The 14,331-nt window shown below is 28.9% G+C and overlaps 1 protein-coding gene across 1 annotated transcript; it reads right to left on the reverse strand.

Moving 5' to 3' along the window:
• Positions 1–4,390: 4,390 nt before the first annotated feature.
• LOC107450239 (uncharacterized) lies at positions 4,391–13,504 on the reverse strand. The gene is made up of 4 exons (XM_016065992.2): positions 13,399–13,504; positions 10,931–10,997; positions 7,154–7,446; positions 4,391–4,809 (listed from the first exon to the last, which is right to left on the reverse strand). The coding sequence occupies exons 2-4, from the start codon at positions 10,977–10,979 to the stop codon at positions 4,489–4,491; spliced, it is 663 nt and encodes a 220-aa protein (XP_015921478.1). The 5' UTR covers positions 10,980–10,997; positions 13,399–13,504; the 3' UTR covers positions 4,391–4,488.
• Positions 13,505–14,331: the final 827 nt, after the last annotated feature.

The following is a 14,331-nucleotide window of genomic DNA, read 5'->3' on the forward strand; positions in this document are numbered from 1 at the left end:
ACAAGGTTTTAATATATCTAAAGCACATCATTCTAAATCTAATTTTTAGAATGTATAAAAAAAGAACATTTGCAAGAAATAGTGTAATTAGCTTTTCAATATATTACTTTCGCATTGTTAGCTAAGGGAGCCATGAAGATAAATGCTGCATATTTTCGTAACCAACGGCGGTATGAGTGACGCAGCATTACACACGAACCGCATTTACTTCCTTAGCAAATTGAGTATGTTTCAAGTCCTTCACAACGACAGATCAATACTTTTACTGTGTCATCATTAAGATTACTTATTGTTTTTTTATTATGAAATTTGAATATCGAGGTATGCAATTCCTTACTCTAATTTAATCTGTGTCATTTTAAAGGATAAAATAGGAAACTTGAAAGAAATTGAATAAATAGTTATTAAGAAATAAAAATTCTAGAATTTTTCAATCTTTATTAAAAAGAGCTTGTTTCATTTGTTTAATAATTCCCAAGATATGGTGAAATACTCAAAAAGTGAAGTTAACATTAAGGGGGCGAAGCTTTCAACCATTTTCTTATGTAAACTATTTTGGGACAATTTTTTTTCCAGATTATGGTCCCCCCCCCCCCCACTCTTATCTTGAGAGTCAAGAATAATGACATGTTTATTCAGAGAAAGTACATTTTTGTGGCTGATTTTTCGAAACTTAAAATATCGTTGGCGCTAATTAATTTGTACATTATAGGTTAGATCCTTGAACTATTGAGTCCTACTAGTACGCGAAAATCGCTCATTTAGATCAGAGGTGTTTAAAGTGTTTTCTTTTTTTTTCACACTCTGCACTAATTTCGCAACTCTTGTAACTGTTTTAATAACATCTACAAATAAGAAAGTTAGATATTTTTAATCAAATAAAACAATATTTAATATCCATCGAGCGATTTCTTTTTACTAACGTGTTTTTATGAACTTAAAGCAAAGTTTATAAACAAATTAAATACTGCCACAATAATAAATTAATGTTTATTTATATTAGGTGGCCATTTGATATGTGAATTTCTTTTTACAATTAAATTTTTGAATTCGGATAAATGCGAATCATAATAAATCGAAATTAACTCCTTCAAGAAGGAAAATTGCTTTCTTTCCAAAATAATTACTTCTTTTAAGGGATTTTTTAAAAGTGAATTAATTACTATTACAGGTTTTTCCTTTAAAAGTAATTTTATTGCACAATTTGATTAGATTCTACATAATCACGGTTACTATTAAATTATGATTAATTATATAAAGTTTAAAAATTTAATTGCAGATTAAGAATGTTTGTAACCACAATTATAGTTTATAAATATTCTTGTAGAACTTTAATTTCTACCTGATGATGAGACCTGTAAGTTAAGAGAGCCTCTCTCTCTTAACGGGGTATCTTAATCTGCATAACAATGTTATCCCGAAGGTGTCTGAATTTATGACAAATGTATAGTTCTGTTTCCTAAATGTCATGAAAAGAGATAAATGTTAATTTTCCATGACTTTTACATAAATTTGCATGGGAATCAAAGTTAAGTTCTTCGATATAATTTTTTCATGGAGTATCGAGTATTTGTGTCTAGAGTAATGATACATACATAGAATAAAATCATGTTTTTTGTTGCTTATATCCGTTTTTTGGACGTTATTTTTTTTAGAAATGATGTAAGCTTTTTTATAGTTGGCATAAAAGAACAAAAATAAAAATTATCTTTTGAATTATCATCCCGAAAATGATGTCACTACGTTGAATTCTGTATTACGGTATCACTCTGGTACACAGTAGTTTTTAAATTTTTTAAAATTCAAAAAAATTTATTTAAAAAAATATTTTATAAAACTCTTTATTTTAATCTATTTTATGGGTTAGAATTATTTTTAAAATGGTTAAGAAATATAAGGAAGGTTAAGACTTTTTTTGGGGAAAAAATAATTTTATTAAAGTAAAAAGTTTGTATTCGATCTTTAAGAGTATTGTAAGGGTCATAAAAATAAGGGCTAACCTAAGCAATAGCAAAATGCAGCGCAACAAGATGGATTAAAAAAGCAGGCGACATTTTTGGAATTCGTGATCGCAACGCTCGAGTACGCCGTCTAGCGGGAGCCTGTAAATATCGGACATTAATTTATCACGTTTTCATTTAGTTCCATCTAAATCATTGACTGAATCAGACGCCATTTTTTAGCAGCAAATAAGAAACAAAATTTCCGTAAGGAAAAGGCCGAAGAACTTGAAAAAAATCTCCAGAATATTAGTAAATCTTTCAGGAACAGAACACGCCAAACATTTGAAGAAAAATTCCTCAATAATTTTTAATTTCTATCATCAACAAACTTGCAACTGATGACTTCCGATTTCGGATACTGTTACAGATGTGTGTATTAAGGTAAAATGCATTTCTTCTGTCTTCAATTCATTACGAATTAAAGTGAAATCAACATTGCTTTCGTCATTCTAGTGAATAAATATGAATTCAGAACATACAGAATTGTAATAGTTATAGCATATTCTTCTTCGTTATGGAATAGTATATATTTCTGTATCCATATAATTCGGAAAACAACAATAAAAAATTATCCAAGTTACTTGAAACAGTGCCATTTGTGCTGATTCTTAATTAGTTTTAATCGTTTTCTTGGTAAGTATTTTTTAGTTTTGAAAGAATAAGTTCAACTAGAATTCAGTTATTCTGTTTTTAGCTACATATTCGAATTCATATTAATTAAAAAATTTTGCTGTGTAGTATGTTATCTAAAAGTAATGAAGGGATAAACTATGTATCTATTATTTGAGAATAAAGTTTTCAAACAAGGAACTTATCATTTTGGAATTCTCCGGGAATTATAAATCAGGTAAGTGCAATGATTTTTACAATAAAAAATTTGCTTGTAAATATTTTTTTTTTCATTTGATGATGGTTCTCTACAGAATGGTTTTTTACGTCTGATTAAGAACTATAAGAATAATAAAAAAAGAAACAATATGAAAGTTTTTATTTCAATGTAAAGAATTCTTAAAATCGTTTTTTTATCCTAAGAATTCTTTATTTTCCGTTTTTTAGTTTATAATTTTTTGATAAAAATTGTTCTCAAAATACTTTTTTTGAAAAATTAAATGGTATAACATTATGTGTTTACGTATACTTCTTGTATATTCCAATGTTTGAAGTAATATGATTCAGAAAAGTATGGAATAAAAATTCGGTTCTTACGTATTAACGCCACCGCCGCTACAGATTTGGCGGTTTTTAAGTGCCGCCAATCTACACTTAAAATTTTTGAGACAATTCATAAAATAAAACACTTTATTTAAAATCAAAATAGTCGATCGGATTTCGGTGGAAAATGAGCCGATATAGAGTTTAGCATAGATTCAAAGCAATCATATCGCCATATGAACTCTGATAAATAAGATTCCAAATGAAATAACATTTCCAAAACGTACGTTTACCAAGATAAAGTTTCATGGTGGGAATTGGTACATTTTCGTTTTTTCGGTAAAATATTTCCCTCCTGAAAAAATAAAATTGCTTCTTGTTTTGTTTTTGGCAAATCCCAAAGACGAATTTTCGTAGCACGAAAAATGGCGACAAAAAAGAATTGTTTTTTTTTGTTTTTGTTTCGTCAGCATTCTTTATTTTACGTTTCTTAGTTTCTAAATAATGATTTTTATTGAAACTTGAAATTTTTTGATAAAAATTGTTGTCAAAAAACTTTGCTTACAAAATTAAATTTCATAAAATTATGAGGCTTATGTATACTTTTTGTTCATTTTAATTTTTGAAGTAATATGATTCTTAAAACTATAGAATGTAAAGTTTAAATGGGCCTTTCATGTTATATCATTAAATTTAGAAATACTATTTCTCGGGCATTAGGTTTTAACTCTTATAAGAATATACATATTTTTTTCTGTTAATGTGCAAATATTTTTCCGATGTGTTTTGGATATTCCTTCTCTAATAAAAAGAGATACCATTTTGTTTTCGTTTGCATAAGAAAGAATATCAAGCATTTTTCTTTTTTAAATTCAATTAGCCACAATAAAGAAGGAACGTTGCAATGCTACGTGCTACTTTAACGACGTCTCTAGAGTAACTGAATGACTGTTCATATAGCAATCACAGGTATTAGTCTCATACAACAACGTCCCCTATAGTTCGTTGCGATCGCGAATTGTTTTTGGAGTTGACTGATTCAGGATTTGTGAGAAGGATTGTATTAAATCAGTTACGGAAAAAGATAGGACATTTTCTGTTGGGAAATGTGAACTACCCGTTACGGGATAAGAAAGTGTTAATTAGTTCTGATATTATCGAATGGAAAATCGTCTGTTTCAAAATAACTGGAATTTCATTTGCAACACTCTGATACAATATGAAGGAGGCATGGCTTTTTAAAAAAAAATTTTAGTTCAGAATAATGTCTATTTTGCATCTCAGTAAAATTTTGTTATACAATTCCAAAAAATCAGACTTAAGTTACACCAATTTATTCAATTTTGATTTCTCTCATCTCTCTTTCTAATGCTTCTTTTAGAGGATTTTGAATAGTTTTGGCGATGATACGCTGAAAGAAAAGCGAAAATCTAGTAGTAAGTTCTCCTAAAGCCCAACCAAGGTAGCTAGCGCCAGAGATCTCTATTTGTGGATTCTTGAATTTTTTGATCACGAATCTTTTAAGGGTTGGATAGGTGACTTTTCCTTTTTTCTTTTTGAGTACTACTTTATAATCTGCTTCAAAGTCATGAGAAATAAAAACCACATTTCCTTCCGCATTTGATTTCTTCTTTGTGGTCCATGTGTAACGACCCTGTGAAGAAAGAAACAGTTTAAGTTTATTTCTGCATCATAGGATTTAAAATTTTTCATGTTGGTGAAAAGGTTTTTTATTCGTATTCTCGGAAACTGGCTACTGTGGTTAAAGAGAACTGTCTTACATATACTGACTGCATTCTGTATTATTTTAAAGCAATTTTTAATTCATTAATCTAAAAATAAATAATTTTTAATAATAATAGTTAATTAAAACAGAAAGTTTTTATTTGAAAATTTGATTTCTTTAAGTTTGTTTGGTAAACCATAATTAAACCATTATTTTTATTGTACAGATTATTTGTTTTCTCAAATCGATGCAGGTATATGGACAAATAGTGAGCAAAATAAAAAACATACATCTTAATAAACTTTTGATTTAGTGATCGAATTTCTAAGCTGTAATCTTAATATTTTGAGAGATTAAATTTAATATTTTTATAATTTTTGAAAAGGAAATTTTAAGTTACGAAATCAGACACAAAAGCGTAGCTTCTCTGAATCTCTATTTTTGATTAATTTTTTTTTGTCAAATGCTGTTCTTTCACATGCTTAAAGTTTAGATAAAATAATCATATGAAGTTAAAAAAAAAATAATTTAATGAATAATTATTAATAAATAAAAGAATTATGCTTTTTTTCCTTTTATGTTTCAACTGTTAATATAGATCTCGAAATCAAAATGTTAATATTGATCTTGATTGGCTGTTCAATGTCTATTCAGTCATCAAAAGAATTTACACAGAATGTGTGTGAGCTGCATTTAAATATGTCTGCGAAATTGTGCACCGAGCAGTTCAGGATTAACAATTAAAGATGTTCAAGATGAAAGCGCAATAAAGTTTATTTTCCAAAAAAATTAGACAACAACCATTTTGACAATGGGAATCCAATGTATTAATTTTTTTTTAATGGCGGGCACTTGGGTTTGTCCCATTGGCCCCAGAAATGCCAGAACTGCTACTCTCTTCTCGTTACCCTGTGGGCACCTGTGGCGAAGCCACGGCTGCGGAGCAGCGTCGCCCACGTCACCCAACCACAAACGCGTTCATATGGCGGGTCACATTCACACACAAAGAGGAAAGGACATAGAACACAGAGAGAAAGAAACATCCAGTCTCTGAGCAGGATTCGACACCGCGGCCAATGGCTTCGCATCGCAGTCAGACACGCTAACCACTCGGCCACCTGATCGGCCTAATGTATTAATATTATTGATATCATTTTGTCTGTGCGTTCTCTATTGAGCAAAACACTATAAACTGAGTTTGAAACAACTGCTCCTTGGTAAAGATTAAGATGTTGAAAAATAGGGAATTAGTAGGATACAGGCATTAATAGTTTAGTAATTATAGCAAAAAAAATGGCGTTTCTTCAGATAAACAAAAAGCTTTGTATTGTTATTGAAAATGATACCTGAAAACTCCTCATCCTCCCCTGTGCTCTTCCTCCTTTTTTGATGGAAGTAGAGATAATTTCAAGAAGATAGCTGCTTTTCTTCTAAGCGGGAATGTGAAGTTTCCGTTGTAATTTTTACGCTGAGTAGAATGAGAGAAATTTCAAGACTATCGGAATAATGTTTTAGAAGTTATAATGGGTTTTTGTACAAAAAGTAGTAATTTTTATTTGTACCTATATATGCATCTGATAGTACTATCTAAAAAAAAATGAGACATTCATTCAATTGGTATACACATGTTTCTACGGAATTTAAACTTATATTTACTCAATATTTGAAACAGAGAACTTTTAACTTTTCTACAGTTTCATCCATTTCAACAGGTGTTCTGACATCAGGGATTCGCAGACGATAAGAACAGCTTTTCGTGTGTTACAAATTAGTATTGCAGAAATAATATGCTTAAGTGAATTTCACCCCTTCACGGTTTTCTAATAAATAAATTGAAGCGAAAGTGATTGTTTACCGTAATCGCCATAACAAAACATTGATAAACATGGGATATTAAAGTTTATTCAATGAACAAGATATGTATTATTAAATTTTTTATACCCGTCTTAAGGGGTCCCGCAGAAGGCTTAGCTCAAAAAATCGCATGGGGGTCACATGAATGTAGCAACAGGGATTAAAAAAATTTCCAAGGGGAAAAAAAAAGATCTTGTACTTTTTATATAAAAGCGAAACATCAATTTGAGATATTTAGCTCAAGTCTGATTGAGCGACCTTATGAGTTTGCGCAATACCTAAAAGTAGTTACCGTGATGAACAGTTTTGCTGCTCAAAGTATTCAGTGTTACATTAATTAAGACGCTAACTAACCATTAGAAAAGAAAATTGAAATATTATTTTTGAGAGAGAACTTACTTCGATAAATTGAACTTACTTTTAATTCATCGGTAGTAATTTTGCCTATAATGGTAATACTAGCGCCATCGCAGGTGACTTTCGTTTCACCAAGTCTAGTTATGTTAGACAAGCCCCAAAGACGACCGTCATTCAATTCAACAAAAGTTGATCTTGGGGGCAAACGCATAGGGTCTGGAAGTTCATTCCTGGCCTTCTCGAACACTTGATCCAAGTATTCATTCACATCTGTTTTCACACAGTCAGCACCAGTACCATGCTCGACTTCATTGCCGTCTTCATCAGAAAAACGACTTATAAAACCACATTCACCTGTAAAAAAGTAGAACGACATCGCGCAATTCATATACTGGGGTATATTTTTTATATTTAAATTTTTTTAAGTGTGAGTTTTTCTATCATGCGTTTACTTTATTTTTTTTAATAAAAAGCTATTGTCCTCCTACGTTAAATTACAGGGAAATTGTTGATAAATGTTCTCTGTAGGAAATGTGTTAAAACTTGACAGAAATCGTTTATTCTTTTCTACCTTAATTTTTGCTCATATTTTTACTACAGTAATTCTAATTTCATACATTATATACAATAATTTTCCACAGTAATCTAAACAGTTTATAAAATTAACTATCCTATATGGTGGTTTTGTAGTCAAAGTTGTTTTTTCCCTATCATTTAGTGCTGCCATCTGTCGACGAATAAGAGAGTTGCATATTTGTTGTCACCAATTAAAAAGAGAATGCGAATGAGCAATTCTGCTATTTCGAATGGATTTGAACTAGACACTTTTGTGTCTATCACCTGAGGCTTTAACCACCATGGAAAAAAGTGTACCACCTCAAATTGAGTTTGGAATCCTTACACAAAACGTTTGAAAATCAACTAATTAAAGTAATTTATTTCGCTTTGACAAAATATTGAGTCCCGTTTTGCTTATGAAATACTTTTAGTTTAGTATGAATTCAACTATAAAAAATTATTTTTTTAATGAATTAATTTTTAATTCTAGTATTTTTTCATCATAACGGGAATTGTTTCAGTTTCCGCGTAATCGTAATTTTTTTTTTATCAAGTTAAATCAGTTCATAAAAATATGTTTAATTGCACTAGGCGTTTTCTTACATAGCTAGTCGTTTAAATTAACAGTTAGTTCTGCTAACTTTCTGAAGTTTATCATAATTATGAGAACTGGTCTTTTTTATCTAAAGAATAATTTGACCGTATAAATAAATAGCCAAAATTCTCCGAATTTTACACCAAATTTTCTTTTATAGTAAATTCAATCATTAGTATATTTATGAAGATCTTTGAAAATGCACAATATTTTTTAATTAATAACGCTAGCTATCGAAATTTGTGTGACTTAAGAGTTGAATGGAGATTTTAGTGCACTTTATTTGAATTTTTGAATTTGTTTCAGAGCAGTGGATTTTATGTATTTCCGGTTATATGTATGCGCTCTTTCTGAATTTCTGTTTGCACCTTAGCGCTCTATATTTCTAAAGAAGTAAAAAAGAAATTTAAGTCTGACCTTTCTTTTTAGAGGACGTACTGGCTGTGAGGATAAGATCAAAAATTTCGAATTACAAATCATGCAATTTCGCTATCTAACTATCAATGCAAAAAGAAAAAGAGAAATGAAAAATGCTAATGTTATCAATTTGCAGTTAGAGAAATTTGCTTTATTCATTATTTCTAGAATTTTGCTCTTTGAATATAACGTTTGTGTGGATAGTAGTTATCGACAATGTCAACCTTCATCTATGCTTGTGCTATGCTACCCTTCCATATTAGGAGTTAACACGTTTTATATACTAGTGAACTGGAATTATATTTCTGTAGTAGTAGATACACTACAATGTTTTTTTGAGTCATGGGTGTAGACCGAAAAAAAAATGTAACGAACCATATACCTATTTATCAAGATATGGCGATTTAAAAGGTAAGCAATCAATATTTCCCCGGATGTTGTCTTTCCTGAGATAGTGAACTTGTAAAGGGAAAGCTACTTTTACGGTCCTGCGATACTCAGCTTTCTCAGGGACTAAGTTGTTTGACTTATTTAAAATTTCTCCTTAACGCAACATATTAGTTTAAATATTACTCGTGATACAAAGTTGTATTAACTTAATTTTTATTAAAGACGGTAAATTAAGAAAAAAATGTCTTGATATGTATAAAACAATTTAATTATCTATATTGTAAATTTTGTTCACTCAGAAAGAAAAGTAAAAATTTAATAACTCTTAATTTAACAGTCGAAAATGGAGTCCTAAGACTTAATTCTAATAATTCAAGTAGTACATCGCAACTATGTCAATTAATTAGAGTTATTTATTGCTTAAATTACAGAAATTAGGAACAAGTACTTTCAGTAAATAAGTTTAATGTTAGATTCGGATTTATAGCTTTTGAAATGAGGGAGAAAATGGAGGACATTCGAGAAAAGAAATCGTCAATAGTTTAGGAATGTTTTTTAAAGTCAGTCCTTTATCTTATTTTTTAAAAATAAAAACAATTAATGTTATTCTTACATTTATTGTATTTTACCATAACTTTCGAATTTAATTTTTAAGCAAATTAAAAATTTTATCTCAGTACTTTTAAATTCAGATTCTTGAAACTATTTCCCTTAAAATACATTTTAATCGTTATTATTATTTTATTTTATAATAATCAGCAAATTTGAATCAAGAGATAAAAATGTTTCCATCTCGTTAAAATAAGCAATTTAAGAGACAAAGGAATTTTAAAAGATCGATATCGTGTAGCTTCTGGGAAATGAAAATTCAAAAAAGGGGTTTTAATTTAAAAAAAAAAAAAATAGTTTCTTTAATTTTTTTTATACTATTAAAAAGGTGTATTCTTAAACTGAAATTGATCATTGAAAATCAAATAAATAACGCAATGTAAAGATTTACTTATTGTAAGGTTAAACTATCAAAAAATAATAAATAATAACAAAAAAGTCATGAAATCATTTTTATGTAAAAGAGTTATGCACTTACACAAATTATTTTATTCTTAAATTTGATTAAAAGCATCTTTAAGGAGTACTTATTCATTTTCCCCTAAAAACTAGAATATCCTCACATTCCATTTCTGTATTTTGTTAATTTGAAAATTAAATTCTTCAGAAAAGTATTTCTTTATTCAGAAAAGTGATCTGCCCCTCGTTTTAGGACAAACTTATTAACATATTTAAATTGTACTACCTAGATCATCGTTTCCTCATCATCAACTAAGTACCTGAATATGTTCTACGTCTCATTTCAGGACAAACGTGTTAACATATTTAAACTATTACTTAGATCATCGTTTCCTCATCATCAACTTAGTACAACTTAGACATGTTCTGCGTCTCATTTTAGGATAAACTTATTTACATATTTAAACTGTACTACTTAGATAATAGTTTCCTCATCACCAACTGAATATGTTCTGTATCTAACTTTAGGATAAACTTATTAACATATTTAAACTGTACTACTTAGATCATCGTTTCCTCATCACCAACTGAATATGTTCTGTGTCTCACTTCAGGACAAACTTATTAACATACTCAAATTGTACTACCTAGATCATCGTTTCCTCATCATCAACTTAGTATCTGAATATGTTCTACCTCTCATTTCAGGACAAACTTGTTAACATATTTAAACTATACTACTTAGATCATCGTTTCCTCATCATCAACTTAGTACCTGAATATTTAAATTAGATCAAAAAGCACTCGGTGTGATTTTTTTTTCTTTATTTAATGTAACCAGGAATATATGTAAAAAAAATAAAGACTTACAGTAGTAAAGTATAACAGTCAAAACACTGAATATCAGAAGCGTCTTCATGGTCTAAATGTGGTGTAGCTGAAAGAGAAAATCAGTCATTTTCTTTGGTAAATATTTAAGGAAGATGGAAACTTTAAAACAGTTGAATATTAATTCACATGTTAAATTTACAAATATTCTGAGAGTAACATCTTTTTCACAATTATAATAATGTGAGAGAGATAAAGCTTGTTCAAATATTATGTTATTTTTCATAGAATACGTAAAGAGAATCAAAAGATGTTTAAAGTCTATATTCAGCTACTCATCTCTATTCCAATTATTATTGAGATTACGAAGTTATAACAGATCAAGATGTATTACAGCCACAAACTTCGTATTGATATAATATTGTAGATTAGTAAGCCTGACAAAAAAGATGCAATTCACACATTTTTCGTTGCAACAATGCGCTTGAGTTATTCGGAAAAAATAGGAAAAAGTAAAAAAAAAATATTTAGTGGCCTTTTCAAGATGGCGGCGCACTGTCTTTGAAAATTGGAAAACTCTGACTTTTCCTAACTTTACCAACCCAGACAAAGTATTGAAAAAGATGAAACTGCCGTTGTTTTTGTAACCATTCGAGATTAAAGATACAGGACTGCATTTGGCTAGTTTTTAAAAGCAAATGAATAATAAATTAGACTGTTATTTGCTGTAACACCCATCAATAACATCTTCAAGTGAAATTGAAAACTATTTGTAAACTGTTGGTCAAATCTTTTGTTGCAAGATGGAATGAAAAATATCGTAAGCAATTTAAGTGCCTAGATTTTTTTCTAATTTTTGCCTTTTAACCCATCTCTGTTTCTTTCAAAAATAAAACAAAAATTTATGTCTTTGATTACACATTTTTCTGTAGTTAATATTGACAGGCATCAATATAGTTGCTTTTTCTTTCTTTCGTTGAAGTATCAATTTGTAAACCCAAATGTGTGTGTTTTTATGTAGTTTAAACTAGAATTTTAGAATATTAGGGGCACCGGAAAGTAATGTCGTTTCGGTGTATTAAATATTCGTTAGTCTTAAAAATCAATTTATTTTTTTCGATCCATTTCAGTTCATGTTCAATCTGGCATTGAATGGTTGTTGCTAACGAGGATGAATACATTATTGATTAAAAATAAAATCTTGATAGCAAATATCAAATGCACCGAAACGAAATTACTTTCCGCTCCACCTAATACAAGGGTAAAATTGCACTCTGTATAATTCAGATTTGAAATTATTTAAAATTATAATGATATCTAGTGCAATAAACAGTTAACTACACTTAATAATTAATTACACTCTTTACAAATTCATGTGCTTATCATATTTTCTTTTATATCTGTTTAGTTTTTAGTGCCCTTTATTGTTTCACAATATGATTTTAAACAACATACATGGTAAAAATTGAATATAAACATTTTATTTACAATAAATTGAAAAATGTTTATTGCTTAAAAAACTAAGTTTTGGAAAGTTTGAATAAAACTTGCTCCAGTTAAAAATGATTCATTGTAATAATATTTACAAAATGTTACAATTATACCAACTATTTCAGCAAAACACGTTTGCATACCCCTTAACCCCTAAAATCATATATTAAAATTGTAGATATGATACAGATTTGGTGCGGAGTGATACATTCTTCATTATTGCTACTTGTTTTTTGCTGGTCGTTAATTTTTAATTTGTTTTTAAAATCGTTATAATCATGCAAAGTAATCAGCATATATTTCTGTAGAAATTTAAAAAATAATTGAACTCAAAATCGTCAAGCTATCTTCAAATGATTTTGTACTGCTGAGTAAAAATACCTACTCTTAAAAATATAAAAGCTTTAAAAAAAGAAAAAAAAATTTAAAAAAAAGGAGGGAAGAACAAGAAAAATTTAGCCCAATACCTCTGTAGCCTTTGTACCTCTGATCAGAAAATGAGATAACCAAAACAGATTAATAATCAAGTCCGAATAAATTTTAATTATAGAATGAAGCATTAATGACATATGAAAAGGTGCTCATAACGTATAAAGGTGCTCATTACGCTATGTTATTATTCAAGTTAAATGTTAATAATTTTTCAGATGTGTTATTTCTTATTAAATAAAAAATTCTTTAAAATAAAGCGTTATGAAAAACGTATTTAACTCCTTAATTCGCAGTTTCTTTTATTTATATTTCAGGTGAATGTATAACGAAATATTAAATTTCAATAAAGTGAGCCATTTGCTTTTTATTCCATACTGGAACAGTGGATGAGTAATTTTTTCTATCATTTTTCAAAGAATTAGAGTATACATTGCTTGGGTGATCCTATTCTGATTTTACTTTACTCGGCCAACTTACTCTAATTGCTATAATACTCGAATCACATTTCTTTTAATATTACAGTTTCTTTGATAATCATCATCTTTTTTTAATTAATTGTCGTAAAAGCTCAAAAAGAATTTACTTACGGAAGTGAACTCGTATTTAAGTTCTCTGTGGAATTGTATCAAGCAAACTGTGGGAATTTTTATTTCAAATTTCGCATGTTATATTATTTTCCGTTGATCCAGTTATCGAAACAACAGCTGTTCATAAAGGTAGTTGTTAATCTTGGTGAACTTTGGCCTTATTTAACTCTTACGGTTTTTTCGAACGTTTATTCTATCTCAAGAAATTCATTGACAATTATTTAGAATATAGTTTATCATAATTATGTCAATAAAACGTATTGATTTTGTATGTTTTTTGAACTAGGAAATATAAATATGCCTATTTTACCAGTTTAAATTAAATAAGACAGAAACAAAGTTTGTAAATTTTTAAAATTTGAAAAAAAAATGTTTTTTTTTAAGGATAGCCTTCAATATCGAGTCAATTCTATCTAAAAAGAAGTATGAAAAATGGGGTGCATTGTTATTAATTTATCAAAATCGTGCCCACCTAGAGTATACTTTTTTCAACAGAAGATCATACAAAAAAGTATCTAGATCAGTAACGTAACCAAAGGCAAAATGATTTATACCAATTCAAATAGTGTCTACAGATTGTTTATCCATGATAAATGTAAATGAATCTCTGGCACTACCATGAATTGAGGATCAAATTACGGTAAAATGCATTTTTACCCTAAAATTTAAGGGAACAAAGAAATCTGATTTACCATATTTTTTGCAGTAATAAATATGAAAATAAAGAAAAATTATTGTGCATCATTTTCTTCTTTGGTATAAATTAATATAAAATTCCTGAATTGTAGTTAAATAATTATTATTGTAAAATATATGGTATTAAACGGTATATTTATTTACGGTAATATTTATTTCGTGGATGTTGCTTCCAGAGTGCCAATACTTTTAACAGTAATTTGATCCGGTACTTTTTACAGTGAGGAAATGAAGTCG

Source organism: Parasteatoda tepidariorum, chromosome 8 (assembly GCF_982258835.1).
Source record: "Parasteatoda tepidariorum strain Cologne lab strain chromosome 8, Ptep-v5.0, whole genome shotgun sequence".
Classification (NCBI taxonomy): domain Eukaryota; kingdom Metazoa; phylum Arthropoda; class Arachnida; order Araneae; family Theridiidae; genus Parasteatoda; species Parasteatoda tepidariorum.